This window comes from Bufo gargarizans, chromosome 1 (assembly GCF_014858855.1).
Source record: "Bufo gargarizans isolate SCDJY-AF-19 chromosome 1, ASM1485885v1, whole genome shotgun sequence".
Taxonomy (NCBI): Eukaryota; Metazoa; Chordata; class Amphibia; order Anura; family Bufonidae; genus Bufo; species Bufo gargarizans.
In genome coordinates this window covers 415,988,192-416,014,328 of record NC_058080.1, presented here as the reverse complement: position 1 = coordinate 416,014,328, position 26,137 = coordinate 415,988,192, and the positions used below count along the sequence as shown (strand labels likewise).

The 26,137-nt window shown below is 41.1% G+C and overlaps 1 protein-coding gene across 2 annotated transcripts in view; it reads right to left on the bottom strand.

The window, feature by feature from the left end:
* ADAMTSL1 (ADAMTS like 1) overlaps positions 1 to 25,209 on the bottom strand; it is a 913,450-nt gene extending 888,241 nt beyond the window's left edge. For both annotated transcript variants that reach the window (XM_044271585.1, XM_044271577.1), the window contains exon 1: positions 24,962 to 25,209. In XM_044271585.1, the coding sequence (XP_044127520.1) occupies positions 24,962 to 25,051 (90 nt within the window). In that variant the 5' untranslated portion in view covers positions 25,052 to 25,209. The remainder of the gene's footprint in view (positions 1 to 24,961) is intronic.
* Between the last annotated feature and the right edge of the window lie 928 nt (positions 25,210 to 26,137).

The window sequence follows — 26,137 nt, the reverse complement described above, 5'->3', positions numbered from 1 at the left end:
CATGTGAACATATGCCGATGTCCGCCGGCGCCATATTTTTTTGCATTGCGCCGAACTTTGACCCATGACACATCCATCAGGTGAGACAGGACAACCAATTGAGACGTTTCAGCACCCTATAACAGAACATTTTGTGTTTTGTCAGTGTAGGGAGAGGTTGCTTTCTGGAACAGGGACAGGCTGTTAGGAACACCAAATGCTAGCTAATAGGGCCACAAAAGTCCTTTTAAGGACTGGTATAGGTGTGCTATCGATAGGTATGATATACTGAGGGGTGTGATATACATATAATATACTTTCTAACATAGAAAGTATATTATAGTGCATTTGTATTGTGCAGCAGTTATGTGCAGTTCTTCTGCGATACTGCTGCTATATAGAGGGACAAGCGCTATTGGAACAACTATTTGCAACGGGTGTGATATACCTGTTGCCCCAAAAAAAAACAGATTAAGGGTTGTGATATACCTGCTTCTACAAAATACTGATGGATGGCTGTGATATACCTGTTGACCCAAACAAACAGGATGGTGTAATATAACCGTTGTGGAAAAAAAATAATAATTGAGGGGTGTGATATACCTGCTTCCACAAAATACTGATTAAGGTGTTTGATATGCCTGCTTCCACAAAATACTGATTGAGGGCTGCGATATACCTGCTTCCAAAAAATACTGATTAAGTGGTTCGAAATACCTGTTTCCACCAAATATTGATTGAGGCATGCGAGATACCTGCTTCCACAAAATACTGATTAACCGGTTTGATATACCTGCTTTCATAAAATACTGATTGAGGGCTGCAACATACCTGCTTCCACAAAATACTGATTAAGAGTCTTTATATGCCTGCTTCCACCAAATATTGATTGAGACCTACGATATACCTGCTTCCACAAAATACTGATTAAGGTGTTTGATATACCTGTTTCTACCAAATATTGATTGAGAGCTGTGATATACCTGCTTCCACAAAATACTGAATAAGGGGATTGATATACCTGCTTCCACCAAATACTGATTGAGGCCTGCGATATACCTGCTTCTACAAAATACTCATTAAGGGGATTGATATACCTGCTTCCACCAAATATTGATTGAGGCATGCGATATACCATACCTGCTTCCACAAAGTACTGATTACGGTGTTCTATATATCTGTTTTCACCAAATATTCATTGAGGCCTGTGATATGCCTGCTTCCACAAAATACTGATTAAGTGGCTTGATATACCTGCTTCCACAAAATATTGATTGAGGGCTGTGATATACCTGCTTCCACAAAATACTGATTAGAGATTCAATATTCCTGTTTCCACCAAATAATGATTAAGGCCTATGATATACCTGCTTCCACAAAATACTGATTAAGGGGTTTGATATGCCTGCTTTCATAAAATAATGATTGAGGGCTGCGATATACCTGCTTCCACAAAATACTGATTAAGGGGTTTGATATACCTGTTTCCACCAAATATTGATTGAGGCCTGCAAAATACATACTTTCACAAAATACTGATTAAGGGTTTGATATACCAGCTTCCACAAAATACTGATTGAGGGCTGCGATATACCTGCTTCCACAAAATACTGATTGAGGGCTGCGATATACCTGCTTCCACAAAATACTGATTAAGGGGATTGATATACCTGTTTGCACCAAATATTGATTAAGGGGATTGATATACCTGTTTCCACCAAATATTGATTGAGGCCTACGAGATACCTGCTTCCACAAAATACTGATTAAGGGGATTGATATACCCGTTTCAACCAAATATTAATTGAGGCCTGCGAGACACCTGCTTCCACAAAATACTGATTAAGGGGTTTCATAAACCTGTTTCCACCAAATATTGATTGAGGCCTGCGATATATCTGCTTCCACAAAATACTGATTAATGGGATTGATATACCTGCTTCCACCAAATATTGATTGAGGCCTGTGTTATACCAGCTTGCACAAATACTGCTCTTCTCTAGGCACTTAGGCACAGGATCATTTTGAAAATGACAGTCATAGGAAGAGGCAGGACGTTCTGCAGGGTTGGTGGGAAGTTGGAGAAGGAGCATGCGATTACTTCAAAGGACGCCCCAGAGTTGGTTGAGTGGCTTATTCAGCCTTCGGCTTCTGCACCCTCCTCATCTTCTTTATCTGCACCCTCCTCATTCTCTGCTGTGTGCACCCCCAAAGACACCACCAACACCACCAACACCACCATAGCCCCTCCACTCGAGTCAGAGGAATTATTTTCCCATCCATTCCCAGACCTTACCGATGGACAGCCATTCTTGACATCAGATGAGGAAGAGAAGGTAGCAATGGCCAACCCCCTAGCAGTCTGACGACAGTACCCAGATCCGTTCAAGGTGAGTGGTCCCCGCTGTTGCTGCCTACTCCAAGATCTCAAATGTCAGTGGTGGTGAAGGTGACGATGATGACGTGGCGATGGATGTCACATGGGTGCTCACAAGAGACCAAAAGGAGGGGAGTTCAGAGGGAGAGACGGAGCAGCAGAGAGGGAGGAGAAGGAGGAGAAGCAGGCAGAGCTCGCAGGGCACAGGAGGCAAAAAGCAGACTGCAAATGTATCTGGATCGATCCATCTACCATGCACGGTCACTTCTGGCGCTCCCAGGACGCCGGCACATGGCTCCGCAGTTTGGGATTTTTTTAATGTGTCAGCTGCTGACAATAGTGTTGCCATCTGCAGCATGTGCTGTCAATGCATAAGTTGCGGTAATACCAACAATCACTTAGGGATGACCACCTTAAGAAGCCACCTGGCCTCTCATCACCGAGCCCAGTGGGAGCAATGCCGTCAGAATCCACAAATCCACACTCCCTGCGATCCACATCCTGCCTCTTCTCCTTCTCCTCTCTCCTTCCATTTGTCCTCCACTCCACCTTCCACCGTGCCGTCGTCGCGTTCATCTGGCAGAAAGCTGGCTTCCGTGACCCAAATGTTCGAGCGTAAAAAGTTGATGACGCCGGATAACCCTCTTGCCCAATGACTGACTGCTGGCTTGTCGGAACTGCTAGCCCGCCAACTACTGCCCTATAAACTGGTGGACTCGGAGGCCTTTAGAAAATTTGTGGCCATTGGCACACCGCAATGTAAGGTCCCCAGAAGAAAATATTTCTCCCAGAAGGACATCCCAGAGCTATATGGCCATGTTCAGCAGCAAGTGAATATATCTCTGGCACACAGTGTCGGTGTCAAGATACATCTGACCACAGACACGTGGTCTAGCAAACACCAGCAGGGAAGGTACATAGCTTTTACTGCCTACTGGGTAGACATTCTGACGGCCATCAAGCATGTAACCCGTGGCTCCCATTTGGATTTGGCGTTACCGCCACGGATTACATGCAGGCCTACCTCTTCTTCGCTTTGAGTCCTACGGGAGAAAAGCGCTTTACAAATGTTTTGTTGTTGTTGTTGGTGTGTGACAACGGTGCCAATCTGCTGAGCGTGCTGAAACAGGGCAAAATGACACACGTGCCGTGCATGGCACACGTCCTCAACTTAGTCGTGCAGTGAATTGCTAAATACATCGGGGTCCAGGACGTCTTGCGGCAGGCCAGGAAAATCTCCGGCCATTTTAGAAAATCTTACACGGCCATGGCTCGCCTTGCTGATGTTCAGCGGCGACACAACCTGCCCGTCAGACGTCTGATTTGTGACAGTCTGACACGCTAGAACTCCACCTTGTATATGCTTGATATGTTGCTCCAGCGGCAATGTGCCGTTAGCGACTACCTGTACGAACTCTTCAGCAGGACAGGCTCTGGGGAGCTTGGTTTCTTTTCACCACATGAGTGGCTGCTCATGAGCAACGCATGCAGACTTCTGCTGCCATTTGATGAGATCACCAAACTGGTCAGTCGCAGCCAGGGAACCATGAGGGACATCGTACCTTATGCCTTATTTCTGGAGCGTGCATTGCGTTGTGTCATTAATCAAGCCGTCGAGGAGCAGGAGCTGGACGATGAGGAAGTCGCAATGCTGAATGAATTTCCAGGGAGGGCTACTCCATCTGAGACAAGTCAGCAGGAGTCAGAGAAGGCTGGTGGCTGGGGTGAGGAGGAGGATGAGCAAGAAGAGTAGGCTTCTTGGGGGACTTTAAACTTTTCGGGAATCCCTGGTGTTGTCCGTGGCTGGGGGGAGGTGATCGAGGACGACATTCTCCTGGACGATGAGCAGGAGCGAGGCCACTCAACCGCTTCCAATTTAGTGCAAATGGAGGCCTTCATGCTCCAGTGTTTGAAGATGGACACCTGTATAAAAATCATAAAGGCCAAGGACCAGTACTGGTTGGCAATGTACTTAGACCCCCTGTACAAACACAAAATTGCAGACATGTTACCAGCATCACAGAGGGCTGGCAGAATTCAGCATTTCCAGGCCTTGCTGCGAGAGATGCTGCATTCTTCTGTTGTGGGCCCTGGCAGGGGAATTTCCACCCACAGCAAAATAGGTGCGGGTACCAATCCTACCGCGCCTGCAAGAAGAGGGCTGTTTGAAGATGCGTTAGTCACTTCGGATATGAGATCATTCTTGCAGCCAACCCATCAACAGCTGCCCTCTGGATCCAGCCTCAAGGAACGCCTAGACCAACAGGTGTCTGACTACATTGGGTTAATGGCCGATGTGGACGATCTGAGAAGCGAGGAACCCCTGGACTACTGGGTGTGCAGGCTTGACCTGTGGCCAGAGCTGGCACAATTTGCCATGGAACTCTTGGCTTGCCCCTTGTCGAGTGTCCTGTCTGAAAGTACGTTCAGCGCAGCAGGGAGGATCGTGAACGATATCCGCACTCACCTAGCTCACGACAGTGTAGACTACCTCACATTTATAAAAATGAATGAGGCATTGATCTCTGAGGGATTCAACACCTGTGACGACCACGTGTAATTGAATTTCCTAATGCCAGCCCACACTTATTCGCCACAACACAGAACAAAGAATGTTTTTTGTATTATGTATATACAGGCCTTTTCTGTCAGGAGAATGCCTAATTTTTGGGGCCTCTACTCCAGTGGCCTACAGTTAAATTTTGATCCAGTGACCACCTAAAGTACCTCCAGCCACATAATCAGAAGTTCTTTTCTGTCAGGTGAATGTCAAATTTTTGGGGCCTGTACTAGTTCTTTTCTGTCGGGTGGGACCGTGACAATTGTTTGTTGATAGTAAACACAAACCCTTTCATAATTTCATTTTGATAGTTCAGATTTTTTTATTTTATTTCAATTGTAAATCTTAATTTTCAATAGTTTAGAAAGGATGACAATCATATATATGAATATATACAACCTGTAAACTCTCCAATTAATAAGGGTCTACTTCCAAGACTTTCAAGACCATACAATATTTTGAGGTTTAACCAATTAAAGACTGATAATAATATCGGATATGTGAAATGTATTATCAGTAGTATTACCAGAACTGTCCAAAAGAGCCTAGGTTAAGATACTGAAAATGCTAGACTTAACATCGATTAATGTCTCTTTTACACTTTATTTGATTTAAATAAGTTTGTTGATGATAAAACGAAAAAGTTCCCAAAAAGTAAACTGGTTGACGCCAATTTAATCCATCTGATGTGGAGATGCCCCAAGTTGCACCGTTACTGGGCAGACATAATTGATAAGTTAGAGATTGTCTTCAAGGTCACAATTTCTAGAAATCCTGGTACCGTATTTTCCGGCATATAAGACGACCGGGCGTATAAGGTGACTCCCAACTTTTCCATTTAAAATAAAGGTTTTGGGCTATACTCGCCGTATAAGACTACCCCTGAATGCCCAGCCCTCCCTGTCTTCAAGACGATCTTCTCCAGTCCAGAGAACTGACTGAGATCTGTGGATCTGTGGATGGCACCGTTATGGGAAGGGGGATCAGTGGATGACACTGCTATAGAGGGGATCTATGGATGACACTATATAGTATCTTATGCTATATGTGTCATCCACAGATCCACCCCATGACAGTGTTATCCACAGATCCCCCTCCCCATAACAGTGCCATCCACAGATCCTCCTCCCCTAAACAGTGCCATCCACAGATCCCCCTCCCCTAAACAGTGCCATCCATAGATCCCCCCCTAAACAGTGCCATTCACAGATTCCCCTCCCCTAAAGAGTGCCATCCTCAGATTCCCCTCCCCTAAACAGTGCCATCCACAGATCCCCCTGCCCTAAACAGTGCCATCCACAGATCCCCCTGCCCTAAACAGTGCCATCCACAGATCCCCCTCCCTGACGCTCACAGGAGTACATTTATAAAATGTAATCCGTAACTTTAACTTTAATCATCGCTCATCTGTTTACTAGGATACCTACCTCTCAGCTCCAGTAACAGCAGGCAGTGCGGGCGGCGCTCACTCACTGACGTCATGCGCCTGCGTCACCTAGTGGGAGGAGCAGGCACATGACATCAGTGAGTGAGCGCTGCCTGCTGTTACCAGAGCTGAGAGTAAGGTATCCTAGTAAAGAGATGAGCGATGATTAAAGTTACCAATTACAGTTTATAAATGTACTCCTGTGAGTGGCGTGGCCCTGTATATTCTAACCCCAGGCAAGTGTCCCCGTCACCATGGGGACACCTGGGGGTTAGAATATACCATCAGATTTGAGTTTTCACGATCTCACTGAGATCGTGAAAACTCAGATCCGATGGTATATTCTAACCCCCAGGCAAGCATCCCCGTCACCATGGGAACACCTGGGGGTTAGAATATACCATCGGATCTGAGTATACCCAGCGTACAAGACGACCCCCGACTTTTGAAAAGAATTTCTAGTCTTAGAAAGTCGTCTTATATGCCGGAAAATACGGTAATTATATTTTGGGTGGTAAAGACAGGGTATTGGGCTCTAGAGATAATAGGATTGTGGTCATTAGGGGTTATTGTTGTCTCGAGTGATTATGATTGATTATAAATCTGTTCTCCCTCCAGTGGTGCAACAATGAGAAAATCAAATGACTAGTTTGGTATATGTGTTTTAGTATCAGAACCTGTTAAAAACCAACAGTCTTGTTGGAATAAACATCTTTTTTCCCCTTTGAATTTTTTCTCTCTCTTTCCTTATTCCCCTTTCCTCTCCTCCTGTAGCAAGGGTTAGTGAGTGAGTTAGTAGGGTCAAATAGGATAGGTTTAAATCATGTACTGGATTTATCTGAATTATGGTTTCTGTTTATAGTGTATTTTGTGGCCTTAACCCTTTCAACCCCGGGCCAGTTTTCACATTCCTGCCCAGGCCATCTGACACGTGTCACTTTATGTGGTAATAACTTTAAAATGCTTTTACTTATCCAGGCCATTCTGTTTTCTCGTCACATATTGTACTTTATGACAGTGGTAAAATTTCAATTTCTCAACTTTTATAATAGATCGTAAGATAATTTTGTGATTGCCATTTTATTTTCTGGGGACTTTAGAAGGCTTAGAAGTTTAGAAGAAAATCTAAACCCACTTTTTAAGGACCAGTTCAGGTCTGAAGTCACTTTGTGAGGCTTGCATAATAGAAACCAATTATTGGAAAATAATAACAAAGCAAGGGTTAACAGCCAAACAAAACTCAATATTTATTGCCCTTATTCTTTAGTTTACAGAAATACCCCACGTGTGGTCATAAACTGCTGTACAGGCACATGGCATTGCGCAGAAGGAAAGGAACGCCATTTGGTTTTTGGAAGGCAGATTTCACTAGGATAATTTTAAGCTGCCATGTCACATTTGAAAAACCCCTGATGCACCTCTAGAGTAGAAACTCTAAAAAAGACCCCATTTTGGAATCTACGGGATAAGGTGGCAGTTTTGTTGGTACTATTTTAGGGTACATATGATTTTTGGTTGCTCTATATTACACTTTTTGTGAGGCAAGGTAACAAAAAATAGCTGTTTTGGCACAGTTTTAATTTTTTGCTATTTACAATGTTCATTTGACAGGTTAGATCATGTGGTATTTTCATAGAGCAGGTTGTTACGGATACGACAATACCAAATATGACTACTTTTTTGGTTGTTTGTTTCAGTTTTATATAAAAAAGCAGTTTTGAAAAAAATATTTTTTAGTGTCTCCTTATTCTGAAAGCCATATTTTTTTTATTTTTAGGGCGACTGTCTTATGTAGGAGCTCATTTGTTTCGGTATGAGATGACAAACTGATTTTAGGGTGCTTTTTTGAGACACTTTTTTTTAAAATACGGTGTTCACCTAAGGGGTTAGTTCATGTGATATTTTTATGCAGCAGGGTCTTACGGACGCGGAAATACCTAATATGTATGCTTTTTTAGTTATATGTTTTACACAATAACAGCATTTTTGAATTAAAAAAAATCATGTTTCAGTGTCTCCACTGTTTGAGAGCCATAGTTTTTTTTTTTTTTGGGCATATGTCTTAGGCAGGGTCTTATTTTTGCGGGATGAGATGACAGTTTGATTAGTACTATTTTGGGGTGCGTATGACTTTTTGATCGCTTGGCATTACACTTTATGTGATGTAAGGTGACAATAGCTTTCATGGCAAAAATTATGTTTTAGTGTCTCCATAGTTTTAGAGACATAGTTTTTTCAGTTTTTGGGCGATTGTCTTAGGCGGATTATCTTATTTGAGATGAAGGTTTGATTGGCACTATTTTGGGGTGCATATGACTTGTTATTATACATTTTGTTATGTAAGCTGACAAAAAATTGCTTTTTGGGCACCGTTTTTATTTTATCTTTTTTACGGTGTTAACCTTAGGGGTTAGGTCATGCAGTATTTTTATAGAGCAGATTGTTATGGACGCGGCAATACCTAATATGTCTACTTTATTTTTATTTTTACATTTAACACAAAAAAAGCATTTTTGAAACAAAAAAAATCATGGTTTAGTGTCTCCATAGTTTGAGAGCCATAGTTTTTTTTTTTTTTTGGGCGATTGTTTTAGGTAGAAGCACATTTTTTTGCGGGATGAGGTGACGGTTAGATTGGTACTATTTGGGGGGGGGCATACGCCTGGTGTTGCACTTTTAGTGATGTAAGGTGACCAAAAAATGTTTTTTTTTAGCACAGCTTTTATTTTTATTTTGTCCACCTGAGGGGTTAGGTCATGTGATATTTTTATAGAGCCGGTCGATATGGATGCGGCGATACCTTATATGTCTACTGTTATTTTTTTCCCTATTCTTTTTTTATTTTTTTATCTTTATTTTGGGAAAAGAAAGTTTTTTGTTTTTACTTGAAACTTTAAAAGATTTTCTGGGACTTCAACTTTTGGGGGTCTGATCCCCTTTACAATGCATTGGCTGTAAGTGTATTACCAGTGTAATACACTTACAGCCTGCTTGCCTCTGAGATCCAGGGGGCTGCCTTCCCTGCCATCGGGTCCCCATCACAGCCACGTGGGGACCCAATGGCTGCTCCCTCCCCATACATTGCACGTACCGCGGTCCATCAAAGATTAATGCGCCGTCATCGTTGTTTTCACGGATGCCGGCGCATACAGCAGGGGATATCAGTCACTGCCGAACTCCTGCCGCTGATCGGGCAGGTGCAGCTCCTGGTCCTGACCGATCAGCCCTCCGTAATAGTACGGCGCTGGGCGGGAAGTCACGTCCGGCTGCGCCATACTATTACGGCACTGGTCGGGAAGGGGTTAATAAAGATTATAATAAATGAACATAAGGGCAGAAGTACTTGGCTGAATGTTGTTCTCGTTTGGCTCCTATCAGTATTTGTGTACATCTTTGGACTATGTAGTGAAACAGCTTCTTGGTTCTAGAGGTCATTGATTCTCTTAGCACCCAGACTTCTAAGTAGCAAAACTTATGACGTGTAAACACAACATTTTTTAAACTGTCTTACGCCTTATGCACACGACAGTATGTATTTTGCGGTCAGCAACAAACAGATCTGCAAAAAATACGGATGACATTCGTGTGCTTTCTGTATTTTGCGGAACGGAACAGCTGGCCCCTAATAGAACAGTACTATCCTTGTCCGTATTGCGGACAATAATAGGACATGTTCTATTTTTTGTGGAACGGAAATACGGACATACGGGAACGGCATGCACACAGAGTAACTTCCATTTTTTTGTGTGGATAAGGACACCGAAAGAAAATAGGCTTTACACTGTTCAAAATTATTTTCTGCATTACATCTACCATCTATTCACAATATGGTATACAACTGTATTTCCTAATATTTAAATTTTCTGTGCAGTTCATTTTAATCCTCTTTTTTTTAATAATCTGTAATCTATATCCATCTAGAAAATACTATATATAGCTGGGGTATGGCTTCTTAAATATGGTTTTATTTTATTATTATAATATGTCTTACATTTAAATAAAATTATGGAGAATAATTTATATTAGAATTATTATATTATATTTTACCAAAATCAGAGCTACAGGGCATTTAAGGTATTTAGGCTACATAGAAAAGTGAAATAATTAGACCGCAAATGTAACCGTTTAATGTTATGCTGTCCAACTTTTTACTTTATTTTCTATCTTTTTAAAGACCCAAATGTTGGTGGGCTAGAGCCTATAAAAACATGATGTAATACAATAAAACCTATAGAGTCCTCAGACATTTTGTGAGCTGTCCAAAACTTTCCCTGTGAACACCATCTCATAAGTGGGCTGCCCTTTAATGTGTAAAGGAAAATGATCACTTAGTAACAATTCTGTTTATGACACAGTTGAGTGAAAATGCACTTGCAATGCATTAATGATAAAGTGATCAACACTGGATCAACACTGCATAAAAATGGAGAAATGGATGCAACTGTACCTTTTCCCAGCCTTACTATTTCACATAAGGTTATCCTTACTGTATCCCCTTTTTAAAAGCCTTACCCCCTTTAAAGGGGTGGTTCATCTTTGAGGCCTTTCTGCCAGACCCCTCCACATAGTTGGACTCATTTCATTTTAGTTTAGTTTAGTTCAGTTGTGTTAACCATTTTATTTTAGTTTATTGCTGACAATATAGCATTGCACTTACCGTAAATATGTTCCACATTTTGTCAATTCTTTGCCTCATATGATTGATTACATTTATTTACAATTTTAAAGAGAAGCAGAGTTTAAGCAATAAGGTAAATCCAGTAGCTATGAAGTTATATTTGTTAATAACTAGGTTCTCAGTACAGAAACAAATGGAGTTATCTCCCTCCCCCATTAGGTACCATGGATCAATCCTTATCAAGTTCCAGTTATGGGTCTTCAACAGTCTCCAAGGCATTGCTCCCGGTTAGCCAGAATCCTACTCCACACTGATGAGGGGCAACACCCACGAAACAGCTGTCTGTGGATGGATAACTGGCTTAGGTCTTCCCCGTCACATCCTTAAAGCTTGTAAAAGAGCGGGATCTTGACATAGGGGCCACTTAATATGGTGGATTTGGTGATCTCTGTAATGGGGACCCCCCTTTGCTCGGTTTTCCTTCCTTTGAGGGATATCTGGCTTTCACTGTGTTGGAGACCCATAACTGGGGCTCCACGGTTATTTTGCATATAACTGTTTCCCAGGGAGCTTTGCACTTTGGATTGCTGTGTCGAGACTCCTAAATGAGGCTCCACAGTGTTTTCTGTAGCTGGTCTCCCTAAGATCAGCTATTGTTTTGTTACATATCAAGTTATTAGGGATGCCAAGCAAAGGATACAGATGTCTAATGATCAATGGTAAAATATCAAATAATAAATGAAAATTATAAATAAATAAAAAGTTGTTGGGGATGGGGAATGCCAACCCTCTTCTCATCGTTATACACAGTAACCTTCTTTCAAAGAAACCAGACTAATTATAAGGTCATAAAACATAGTTCAATGGATTCTTTCAGCTGGAATCTAAAATCTTGGTATAAATAAGGCTGGAGCCAGCTCATATGTAATAGGGCTTAAAATATGGAGACACCGGCAATCTGACAACATAGAAACAGCATTTCATATCATTATTCACATAGTCCGCATAGCTGGTATGCAAGGTTAAATTACTAATATTGAAGGAAACCCATTTGCTTCTATGACAGACAAGATAACAATATGAAGGAGAATGTGAGGAATTTAGCCAGTGTCACCAAAACATAATCCCTGAAAACGAGTGAACAGATATTCTTACAAATTTTTCTAAGAAAAATGTTCTGCATGTAGATTAATATGCTTTCCATTTCTGTGATATCTTACAGAAATAGCAGTATAAAACACATTGCATTATACACGGGCAGTATCCAGAATACCTCATCAGTTATTTACTTATGGAGTGCTGCCTCTGTGCATATATGTCACTGAAATCACAATCATAAAGTATACTAATAGTTTAAAACCAATTGCCCTAAATGGGATTTCTGTGACTTTAATATCAGGATAAGGCATCAATATCCAACTCCTAACATCTCCACTGATCAGCTGTTGGAAGAGAACAAGCAATATGGCCTTTTCTTCAGCCTGTGACATCGTGTCCATTAGTCACACATCCTATGCAATGGTTACACATACTATGAGCAGCTCATTCCCATTCTAGTCAGTTGAGCTTCAATGCTATGTACAGCCACTATACAATATATGGTACTGTGTTTGGCATACTATGAAAGAGGTCAAAGCTCTGCAGCCCCTTCAAACAGCTGGTCTGCAGGGCTGCTGGGAATTGTACCCCCACCAATCAGATATTGATGACTTATTCTGAGGATAGGTCAAGATGTAAGAAAATGTAAGTCCTGGAAATCCCTTGGCTTTTTCAAACTGCTGACAAATGATTTGTAGTTTGAAAGATTGTGACTAAGGATTGCTATTCCATTCAGGAAGATTCTCACTGCATGTAGGTAAAAGCTTTCTTCTATCTAGACAGACATGCCTTCAGACATGCCTACCAATAGCTCATTTCTGCTTCATTCACTCTACCCAAATTATCATTATATTCACTCTGAATTTTTTTTTTTGCCAACTGGACATTTTAAAGAAAACTTTAATAAAACACATACATCATCACAGGAATTTCTTTGTTAATTTGGAGGGGATGTCCATCAAAGGTGCAAAGGTGCTCATACTGAGCATTTGAGTCCCATATATTTTAAAGAAAGTTTCATTTAAAATATTTTAATGTGTCTATGAGTCTGTGAATCAGTTTCGAAGAAAACATATAATGCACTGAATATTAAAAGGAAAAAAAACCTATTAGTATCCTAACCGTCACTTGAGAATATACAGTATCCGTCAATTGTAGGATCCACACAATGGCCTATATTTTGATTGCTATGATTTCATGGGTCACAACACTGCTGAAGCCAGTCATTGACTGCAGCACAGTATGTGGTCATGCCCATGCTGCACTGAAAGCAAACAAGATGAGGACGGAAACATGGTCACAGTGGAGACAGCGCAGAGGACCAGGGCCCAGGGAGCAGGTAAGTATGAATCCTCCTCTTACTGAGACATGCCGCTGACATTATCTAAGGACTAATCACTTCCAGACAACCCCTTTAAATCAGTTGTCCACTTTGTCTTTACATTTCCACCATGCCACTAAATACTGTAAACTAAAGAAACAAATCATATTCTTACCTTCCCCCTTGCGATGCTAAGGACAGTGTTTGGCTGCAGCAGTCATGTATACATTTATGCCATCACTGCATCCTTTGCATACAAACTTTAGGTGGAGGACTTGACATTTAGCACAGAGAAGGGCAGGGGGGAACAGTTGTGCATTTTTTAAGTTTACAGCAATTGGTGGCATGGGGGGAATTTTTAGGCAGCTCGGACAACCATTTTAACTTCTGCAGTCACAAGTTTGACATGGCAAATGAAGTGAAAAACAATAAAATAAAACAATAAACTATGGTGGATTATTTTTTTCCTATTTTCCCCAAAAAAGTAATTGTCATCATTATAAGCATAATAAAAGCTAACCAATAAATTTTATGTACCACAAAATGCAACTGATAAAAACTCCAGCCCACAAGAAAGAAAAGCAAGTCCTCATATGACAACATTAATGCAGAAGTAAAAAATCTGTTGAAGACTATTTTTTCTTGTGGGATAGGCTGTACCTTTTATTAGCACTATTTTGGGGTACATATATTTCATCCTGGTTTCTGAGGAAGAGTGATGGCTCTATAATTTCCTTGAGATTGTAAAGGTCAATGACATGCCTGTTATTAGCTATTACTGCCTATATAACACTTTAAAAGGAGGTCATTTCTACTGACAGTATAGTAGGTCAGGGTTGTATAGGCACAGAATGGCAGTATTATTGGACTACATTTAGTGGTGTTAGTTAAGTGCTATATGGCTGTATTATATCAACAATCAGTCTGAAACTGCATACCTGAGGGCCTGTCTCAAAGATTTTCTAAGATAGGATGCCCCCAGTGAGGTGCTGGTGGATGAGTGATAGAGAAAAAATGCAGTTACCGCTCTTTGCTGAAATAACTGAGCAAAGTAGTTCTCTCTATAGCATTTAAACAGTCTCTTGGGCAATCAGATAACAGTAATGGCAAATTCCCATCAGAGCAATTTAGAGTCCAAAAGAAAGACTCGGAGAGCTGGTTTTACGGTCTCTCTAGGAATTAGCCCTTTCTTCTATCTGGAGACATTTTCCTTGCTTAGGGCCATAGCGGTCTGTCCTGCAGTGTCTCATACATACTATACATGCCGAGGTTCTCACCAGCACTTATCTGGTCTGGAGACCTTAATACTTAAGTCCTAAAGCTGCAGTTTTCCCTTTGGTAGCACAGCAGTATACTACCAGGTCTACTGAACAGCAATTCCTAAGCAGACAGCACCTAAGCACTGTACTCAAAGCATGTTATCTTATAGGGTAATACATGTCTCAAACATTGTTGGCATATCACTAGGATACGCCCAGGGGTGCACCGCCAATGAGGCGATTGCCTCAGGCAGCACCAGCTAAGGGCAAGAAGGAGGCCGGCGGAAGGGGGATTATCTATTTCTGCAGCATAGTATTGGAAAGCACAATGGGCACAGTATGTGGCGCTGTATTACCCTGTATGTTTTGTAGCTCTGTATGTAATGTTTTTCAAGTATATCTTTAACAGTAGGGCCGGAGGAAAGGGGTTACGTAGAGAAATTGTTATTGGGGTTTGGGGTGCCATTTCAGCTTTTGTCTCAGGCAGCAGAAAGGCTAGGTGCACCCCTGGATACGCCCTAATGTAAGATAGGCATGGGTCCTAAATAGCTGAGTGAGCACACTTTGCTATTTTCAGAAGTCCCATAGTGAGAGCACCAACCATGCATGAGCGACTCTCCATTCACTGCTATGAAACTGCCAGAGAAAACGAGCTAACGCTTGGCAATTTTCGTAACTCCCTTAGTGGTGAACAGAGAGTGATCAGGCTTGCGCGGTGCCCTTCCCTTCAGTTTGGGAGGCCTGTTCTGGAGATAGGAGAGGGTCCTAGAAGTGGTATCTGCACTTATCTGACATTTGTGGCAAGTGCTAGTGATATGCCACCAATGTCTGGGAATAGCCAACCTCTTTAAAGGGATTCTGTCACCAGGTTTCACCCCCTCCAGATAAAAATATGGTTATGTTCAGGGAGCTTCAACCATTCCTAATGTGGTCTTATAAATGTAATCTGTAGGCTCATTTTGCTAAAAATACGCTATTACTAACCTGTCATTCATAAAAATAAGGTGCCCAAGGGGATGTAAATGGATCCAAGCTGCCGCCCGCACCCGCCGCCGTTCGTGCCCAGCTCCTCAGCGCCGCCTCATAATCTTCTGTGACGCCTCCCGCTTTCCCTCCCTCCCCCTCCTCCTGCTGTAACATCGCCGTGACACCTCCTCCTGCTGTGACGTCTCCTGCTCTCCCTCCCTCCCCCCTCCTCCTGCTGTGACGTCTCCTGCTCTCCCTCCCCCTCCTTCTGCTGTGACGTCTCCTGCTCTCCCTCCCTCCCCCCTCCTCCTGCTGTAACATTGCGATATTCGAGATATTCTGTTGATTTTTGTCCAGCAAAAACAATGATTTTTATACAAATAGGCCTATACAGATACTAATATTGCAGTATTATAGAAAATGTCTCAATTGTATATCAGACAAAGCATTACTAGTGTTGGGCAAGCACGCTCGGCCGAACACCAGTTCGGCTCGAGCATCGCTATGCTCGGCCGAATGTCGCGTGTGCTCAAGCACGATGCTCGAGTCAGTGTATTTAAATCTAATTTAGCCTCTATTTATGAAATGTTTCTGACGGTATTTGAATTTACAAACTTCTATATAACAGACAAGAATCTTAATCACTACACTATAAAGCTGCATGGTCAGTTACTTAAAAAAAATTGTAATATGAGACTTCTGCTATATAGGAATACTTACTAGTAGTAAGTATTCCTATACAGCAGAAGTCTCATATATTTTTTATTTTATTTTTTTCTCAAGTAACTGGCCATGCAGTTCTATAGTGTAGTGGATAACATTCTTGGCTGTAATGTAGAAGGTTGTGAGTTTGAATCCCATCAGAAACTTTTCAGAAATAGAGGCTAAATTAGATTTTAATACACTGGGTGTCCCCAAGCACTGACTCCATATATTGACATAGCTATATATGGAGTCAGAGCAGGGACTCCTAAGCCGAACTAGAGTCCCGACACCCTCCCCTCTTCAGAGCAGGGTGGATGCCTGGTTTAATGCTTGGGTTCTCCCATTGACCTCCATTGTGCTACGCTGTAGAGCACACGAGCATCGAGAAGTGTTCTACTCGAGCACCAGAGCACACAAGCACTTTGGTGCTCGACCAACACTAAACATTACTTTTCAGAAATAAAACACATACATAATTGTCAAATTCCACAGACTTTATAGAAGAAAACATTTATAATCCTATTTGTGTTTTTTTTAAGTGTATTTCCAGTTATTTATTAGAAACATCTTATAACATTTAAAAGAAATATAATAAAAGAGAGGCACATGACATTTTATCATTTTTTGGATCATTTTCTCCCAGGATGTGCCTTCCTTTGAAATTGATATAAACACTAGAGAAAATTTTCATTTAATAGCTTAAAATGTGCATATCAGTGGTTAGTGAAAAAACATGGATGCCATCCTTGTTGTGTCTGTGATTTTCACGGACCGATAGACTTCAATGGGCCGTGTTTAGTCCGCATCACAGATCAAAGTAGTGCATATCTCCGTGATTTTTTTCACTGACCCACTGTCAGCCTGACAGATCCGTACTTGCACACGTGTGCTGCCGGAAGAGGTGGCCAGACAAAGACCGCAGCGTGCTTCACATGCCAGAACAGCCTGCCGGACAAGTCTAACGCTAGTGTGAAAGAAGCCTAAAACAGGCATAGAAAATGATGAATGAGACAGGCATGCCGGCCCAAACCCCCCCCGCCCAAAATTTTAGACCTGGGAAAAGTCTCAGATCTAACCATCACCATCTGGGCCTGAAATATGCCAAATTTGGGTGTATTTCAGATTAATACCCCCCTTAGAGTGTACGTATCCAATAAAGAATGGCTATAGTAAAAAACACGTTGGGGAAAAAAATCAGCTTTGCGCCAATATTTTGGTATAAAATAGTTGCAAAGTTGGCACTAAAACTTGCAATATTTCGCTCCTCCCGCTAATTTTAAAAAGTGTCAAGAAAAGTGAGTGGGACAGGGATAGCAAGTTTCCAACCCATTTATAATTATTACAGACAGAATATTGCACAAATTGTAACACAAATCTTTGTCTGCTCAGTCATAAGGGGTAATGTATCAGAGGTGTACCTCAGTTTCTTTTTAAATAGAAACCATTTGCTAATTTTGGAGAAATTCCAATTTTGTGCTGAAAAGTGTGACTTTTTTATGTTTTACACTGCTCTTGCCATTATTTCGAATAGTGAGTGAGAGGTGTATGTGGCTTATGATGATTAGTAGCATTCCAGATTTATCACTACAATTTTGTTTTTAAAAAAAAGTTGTAAAGTGACCTTAGTAGGGAAGTGGCCTAAAAAACCTGGAGCGGCATTAATTGTTAGGTGAAAACAAATTTAACAAGCAATGTAATGCACTTGTCACAAAGTACACCAGCATGCTCTCAAGCAAAAATTATTATCACCATAGATTTTCTGTTGTTAGGATAGAAACGCACGCTCTTAATAAATTTCTTTCATTTCACTTCTACGAACTTCAATTTTAAACAGGTATATGGAATGCCAGTCTTAATAAATGCCCCCATAATGTTGATTGGCATGAAAGAACTGCAGCAGTACTAATATCGGTTGTCCCCCATAGCTTTTATACGTCAGTAAATTGCAGAAATATGTTGTCCGTGATCTCCATGGACAGCTCACATATCCATTGACTTTAAAGTGTATATTTGCACATCAGTGGTTTGTCATGGACCGTGGGTCCATGGTGATGGCACAGAAACATGGCCTATTTTTGTCAGTGATTACGGATCCCTCACTCACATTATAGTTTATGATTACATGAAAGCCACGGATATAACTTGGATGCAATATATGCTTGGTCTGTGATTATCACGGACCACTGGTAGAAGATGCTCTGGAGATTAATTTTAAGCTTAGCAGTGTACAAGGAATACAGATGACAAGCAGAGAGCAAAAACAGACACATGGACCAAACATAGATTCTTCACGGATAACTTCATAGATGGACCTGTGGCAATGTTTATTATAGTGGACATGTGCCACATGTACAAGATGTTACATTTTTTTGATAGACCTTAAATCAAGTTATTTGTTGAAAAAAAATGTAAAAATAAAAGTTGCGGAACTATGATCTTCAACTTAATATTTGAGTAGCTTGTGATAGAATTTGGTTCTTTGGTATATCAAAAGGAGCGTTACAGACCTTTGATTCATTTGGCCTATAATATAGGTTTTGTGTTAGTGACTTTCTGAACTAATCCTTACACCCAGGGGTTTAGCTATAGGCTCATGGGCCCTGGCGCAAGAGTTCAGCTTGGGCCCCATGTCCCCTAGTGCTTGGTGGTCAGGGGCAGGGAAGCACATAGACTTCATGCTACCTAAGGAAAAACTAAAATGGCACTCCCCCATGCCCAATTCTTGACCTAACCCCTTCCCTCCACGAGGCACAAGGGTCTGTGGGCCCCCTGGGCCCGATAGCGACTGCTACCTCTGCACCCCCTGTAGCTATGCCCCTGCTTACACCACAAAAGTAGGGCTGCCATTGCATTTAAAGTCTTGCGGTTTTTGGATATACTACAGCTTTACAAGTTTAAGAGGGTGAAGTGGAGAATTATAGAGGCACTCCTCAATTGTCATGCACATCTCCATTGACAAAAGTTATAAATTCTACAAGCCTTTCTAGTGTTGACTTGTGTTCTTAGTTTAATTTTGGGTGTAGGGGACAAATATATGTGTATTAATTATACAATATTTTTAATTTTGGAACAGAAATAGAAAACTGGTGGTAAGGCTTGGCATAATCATGTTGTGACTAGTTAGGCTCCGTTACAAAAAATGACAATTCCTAGGTTTTAACTTTAAAATGTGGAAATATATAATGCATTGATGGAACTCAATATATAATGTACCATGTCTCATTAATACGTAATAGACTAGTCAACTGACAACCATGGTGGAGTGCCTACATCTAGAACCATAGGCATCTCCAATTTTAACACTTCTCAATTTTCTTGCTTGGCAAAACCAAAGTAAAGGACAATTAGATGAGTAGTACCTCTGGGTCAGGGGTCATGAAGCTTTGTTTCTTCTTCTCAGAGATTAATGGATCTCATGGTTTGGCTCGCTGATCTAACTGGACACATATAACTGTTTATATAGAAGACTGGGACCACATAGTACAGTAGAGCTCTTATTCATGATGTCTGTTTATTCTGTTCTATTTCTATTCTGCTCTTTGTATACTGCAAAACTGTCTGCATATTAATGTACTGCAACTGGATAGATGACACATTACTTGACCAGTATAATACGTCTGAAAGGTTCTTCAAGTATGTTTTATAGAAGAAGAGAAAACTTATTGCACTGACTAGATGTTTCAGTCTCTCTCTATGTACAAGAGTCAAATTAAAAAGTCAGGGAAATGTGTCCACTGATAACATAGTGTTAGGGTATGGCCACACTTGCTGGAATTACCAGTGCAGATTTTCCTGCGGATTTGCTGTGGATTTCTTGCTCTGGATTGCAATGGGAGAAATCCATGGTGGAGATCCACAGCATAAATTTAATATCTGCACCACAGGTCAATTTACTTTTTTTTTCTTCCATTTAAAAAAATCTAATCTACAGTGCCTTGCAAAAGTATTCACCCCCCTTTTTTATGTTTTGGTGCCTCACAACCTGGAATTAACATAGATTCTTTGAGGATTTGCCAACTTTGAAGATTTATTTATTTATTTTTTATTGTGAAGCAAATAAAAAATAGGACAAAATAACAGAAAAAGTCAATGTGCATAACTATTCACCCCCCTAAAGTCAATACTTTGTAAAGATACCTTTTGCGGCAATCACAGCTCCAAGTCGATTTGGATAAGTCTCTATAAGCTTGCCACTGGGATTTTTGCCCATTCCTCCTTGCAAAACTGCTCCAGCTCTTTCAAGTTGGATGGTTTGCGTTTGTGAACAGCAATCTTTAAGTCTGACCACAGATTTTCTATTGGATTGAGATCTGGGCTTTGACTAGGCCATTCCAACACATTTGCATGTTTCCCCTTAAAGCACTCAAGTGTTACTTTAGCAGTGTGTTTGGGGCCATTGTCCTGGTGAAAGGGGAGCCTCCGTCCTAGCCTCAAACCAATCACAGAGGGGTACAGGTTTTGCTTAAGAATATCCCTGCATTTAGCACCATCCATCTGTCCCTCAACCTCAACTCTGACCAGTTTCACAGTCCCAGCTGCTGAAAAACATCCCCACAGCATGATGCTTCCACCACCATGTTTCACTGTGAGGATGGTGTTCTTTGGGTGATGTGATGTGTTGGGTTTGCGCCAGACATAGCATTTTCTTTGATGGCTGAAAAGTTCCAATTTAGTCTCATCAGACCAGAGCACCTTCCTCTATACATTTTGGGAGTCTCCCACATGTCTTTTCACAAACTTACAACGTGCCTTTTTGTTTTTAGCTGAAAGTAATGGCTTTCCTCTGGCCACTCTGCAATAAAGTCCAACTCTATGGAGCTTACGGCTTATTGTTGTCCTATGTACAGATACTCCAGTCTCTGCTATGGAACTCTGCAGCAAATCCAGGGTTACCTTAGGTCTCTGTGCTGCCCTCTTTGCTCAGTCAGTGAATTTTGGTGGGCGGCCATCTCCTGGCAGGTTTGCTGTTGTGCCATGTTCTTTCCATTTAGTTATGATAGATTTCATAGTGCTCCTGGGGATCATCAAAGATTTGGATATTTTTTTATAACCTAACCCTGTCCCTTACTTGTTTGGAGAGTTCCTTGGCCTTCATGTCAGTGTTTGGTTAGTGATGCCTCTTACTTAGGGGTTGCAGCCTCTGGGGCCTTTCAAAAAAGGTGTGTATGTGTAATGACAGATCATGTGACACTTAGATTGCCCACAGGAGGACATCATTTCACTAATTATGTGACTTCTGAAGGTAAGAGCTTTTTGTGGGCTTTCTAACAAAGGAGTTGAATACATACGCATATGCCAATTTTCTGTTTTCTATTTCTGAACAATAGTTTTATTTGTATATTTTTCTCATTTTACTTCACCAACTTTGGTCATTGTGTTCTGATCCATTACATAAAATTTAGATTAACAAAACATTGAACTTAAGGCATTAATGTAACAAAACACGAAAAAAGTCAAGGGGGTGAATACTTTTGTAAGGCACTGTATGTTGCTGATGCCGTAAAATATTGCTGATTTGTCTCACACAAATTAAGAGTGGCAAATCCGCAGAATATACTTTTCCTGTGGCCATAACTTTAGACTAAATCACTCATGATGACAAAACATGGCCCTTTACCATTTTAGATTTTTATTTGTTCCTTAGGTCACAGTTTCCAAACCAGTGATTTGAGAGCATCTTAGGCCCTCTGTATATGGATCCTTAACAGTTAGCACATGACCTTTACATAGTTAAAACCATATCGGTGGCAGACAATGTAAGATCCATATGACTTATGGTGTGGGAAACTGTTTTATTGGGCACTTTTTACAACCATTTCAGTTGTCAGCTTCTAGGCTGGACAACCATAAAAATGTGGCAATAATAAATTAAAGAAAACTTTCTTAATAGCTGATGCACATACAAATATATTTTACAATGTATACTCCCTATAAACATCAAAACAAATGTACCTATAGTGTAACTCACCACCCATTAATATAGTATCCATAGAAATCTCTGGCCCCATACTTCCACACGTCTTCAATTTTATACACATACCGTACATCCATAAGAAAAAAAATCTATATTTAATTGCATGCCTTACTACAGAATTACTCTCACAGATACCTGAATGGCAAATCTGTATAATTTTGCAAATTTGATTGGTCTTGGCATACTTGTTGACCAACCTATGTGGCAGCCGTAATAGCTGGTTAAGCTTTCCAAAAACAGACATAACTTAAAGGGGTTGTCCAAGTGTTTAAAACTGATGATCTACCTCATGATAGGTCTTCAGTATATGATCGGTGGGGGTCAGACCCCCGACGCTCATGCCTATTAGCTGTTTGAAAAGGCCGTGGAGCTTCGATAAGCATCATGGTCACTTCCTAGGACAGTGACATCACATTCAGTGGTCATGTGGCCTAGAAGCAGTTCAGTCCCATTCAGGTGAATGGGGCTGAGGTGCAATACCAATCACAGCCACTATCAAATTGACAGTGATGTGCTTGGTAAGCTACAAGGAAGCCGTGGCCTCCTAAAGCAGCTAATCGGAAGTCAGACCCCCACCAATCTCATATTGGTAGCCTATCTTGAGGATAGGCCATCAATGTCAGAATCTAGAAAAAAAACTTTAAGCTAGGCTTTGTTCATATCTTTGTCAGGCATGTCGCTTTTTCTTCCTTCATAGGAACCAAAGACTGGAATGCAATCCAAAGACGGATACATGCCGTGATGGTGCCTGATGGACCCCACTGACTATAATTTCTGTCATGGGACAAAATGGTGACGCATGCTGTGCAATTTGAGATGGAGACCACTAAAGGGGCCCCAAATGTAGGTGTGAATTAAGCTTAATGCTATATAGACAATAATCCACCAGCCTAGCTATGTTTTTCATTTGGGGGAATATTGTTTAATTACTTTCCTATGGCTTTTACTGTCCCTTACATTACATATAAAGCAAATATGTCAGTAGTAACTACCACAAGATGCAGTGATGATCAGCCCTGACAACACATGGAGCTTGCCATCAGTTACGCACATGTATCCACAGATAAGAAACTACCAGTCCTAGGGGTGCACACAATAATAACCTGTCACAGCATGTGTTATTTCCACGACGCATAACATACACAAATAAAACTCTGGCTTTTTTTAGTTTTTCCTTTTCTGCACTGGAACAGGTCCAAGTGCTTTAAATTGGATAGTTGGGAGATATGTGTCCCTTCTGTTGATGCAGAAGAATGTCAGCTATATGATTGTTCAATGGTAAGAGACTGGAATGCACTGTATGTCCCTCATCTCGGGAGAAGGAAAGTGCAGTCAGTGTGAAGGATACCTATTCAACAAGTGACATATGCTATTTACTGATGTATTTGGGAGATAAGCAGAAATAATAGTGGGGCTGGTGACTGAATATATATGGTCACAGTCCTATGAAAAGCCAGTGAGGGTCAGCTGCAGTCACTTCTACGCTGAGATTCCTTGCTATGTCTAGCTCTGACGTCCTGGGCTCATGTATCAATACTGTTGCATGCATGACATGTTCTTTTTTGTTATGTCGAGTGACACTTGGTAAATTAAACCACTTTTAGACAATGGAAGACAATACGTCAAGTCTAGGCTGTCATATTGGTGGCGTGGATCTCGTAGCTGCACCACTTTTGTGCACGTGATAGAGTAATATACAAATCTGTGCGTGTTCACTAATCCTGAACTGCTGGTACATCGTTAGACAACCATCAGACATACCACACGTTGCATACTGGAACCAGAACACTTCGTGACATGGCGAGAAAAGGATCGTGTGAAATGTTACTTTGCCTGGAGCGGATTGAATTAGCATTTGAGACAATTTCAATACTGAGGGTTAGATCATATGATGGCATTTGCCCTTTATATATCACTGGAAGGGACTAAGCAGTAAGTGAATGTTATGTGCGAAAGGCTGCATCTCAAATATATGTATGTCATTTAGTTGACATGGTAAGAGGGGTGACGTCTTGCTATTTCTCACTGACATTTACAATGCCCAGCAGGGATGACAAATATATATGTGGGGTGAGAGCAGAAGTTCTAGGTAACATATAGCAAAACTGCGTAACTTTTCATTTTGAAATATAGGAATTGACATGTTTTCATACAAATCATTCTTGTCGAATGCAGATGTAGCAGAGCTGAGTTTCTTATTGCATTCTGTTTTTGTGCACTGAATTGTCTAACGTTTACCTGCAGTCTTATAGAAGAAACAGATTATACATCCCAAAACACGATGACTAACTCGACGCTGCTTCACCTATAAATTACATCACATTGCATGCATGTGCTACTCAAAGCTTCTCATAAGACCTATGAATGACAATATACTGCAGCAAAGCTGAATTAGTCATATGACTCTGGGACACTGTGATCATGGATACCTGAGGTCCTATGTAAAACCCCACATGGCACATTGAATTGTATCCCACGAACCAACTCTGTTCTTCTACGTCTGGCAAATCAAACACTGCCACATCTGTATACCTCTTCCACGAAAAAAACTGAAAAGGAAATATTTGATGACTCCATCAAAGATTGAATGACCACAAGCAAATTGTCATGGGTACCAAACAAAAAGTATACATGTATACAAGTAAGTCACATAAGACAATCCATATCATAGTCCTTACTTGGCATGGAGCATACAGCAATAAAGAGGTGATCAGGAAGATAACTGTGGTCATCTTGATTCTTGCATGTGGTCCACCTGGTGATGCCATGCTGACCTATGTTGCATCTTGTTCCAAATGCCCCCAAGTATAAGCTCCAAGTCCTGTAGCTGAAATGGGCAGGTAAACACCACAAGTAGTTATAGCTCAGCACAGGTAGACAGCACTACAGCACTCGGCCACACATTATTCCCTACTAGCTGCGTCTCTCTTCCCGGCTGCTGACAGACTGTTCATTCCTTGCAAAGGGAATGAGGGAGGAGCATTTATTACAACACACACTCTCTCACATACACTTGCACAAGAATATATTAAAGCCACAGAACACCATGCTACATAAAGCTATAGTCTATTCACTTCAGTGAGAGACTGCCATACATTTCACCTGAATTCTTGTTTGTGAACATAAGGTTAGTGAATACAGTGAATAATAAATATTGTAATATAATGTACTTCACTAAACTGTCACTATGCCTTGTGTGCTTAAGGCTCATTCACACTAGCATCATCCTTTATATATATATATATATATATATATATATTTATCAAATCATGGATTTGTGTGGAATGTCGACAGATTACAGTATACATTAACCTCTCAAAACATGTGTAATAGAACTATCCACACAAGACACGAATTGTATCATGCTCGGGCTGACCCACACGGGTACAGGTGAATCCCCCGGTGGGCCCCTGAGCAAGATGGGTGCCTATTACCCTACGAGTAGCACAATAGGTATACTGAAATATATATACTGTAGATAGGCAGTGTATATAACTTCAACCAGCCTATGTTTATATAAAAACTGGGTAGATTGTTTAAGAGACTGCCAGTGCCCAGTTTATTACTATAGATGCTGAATGGGCAGGTAACATTTGAATACATTTCACTGGTGGTCCCTAGGCACTCCAGTCTGACACTGAATTGTAAAGTTGCAAGAAAAAGCAGGTGAATCCTTGGGCTGAATTGCTGCATTGATTATTAATGCACAAATACAATCTAACTAATCAAATAACACACAAACAGCTGTATGGTTTTTTATTGAGCACTGTGAGTAAACATCCACAGAGGAGAAAAAACAAGGAGAAAAAGCAAGTGGACCTCTGCGTCAGTGACTTCTCCAAGAGCAAATTGGA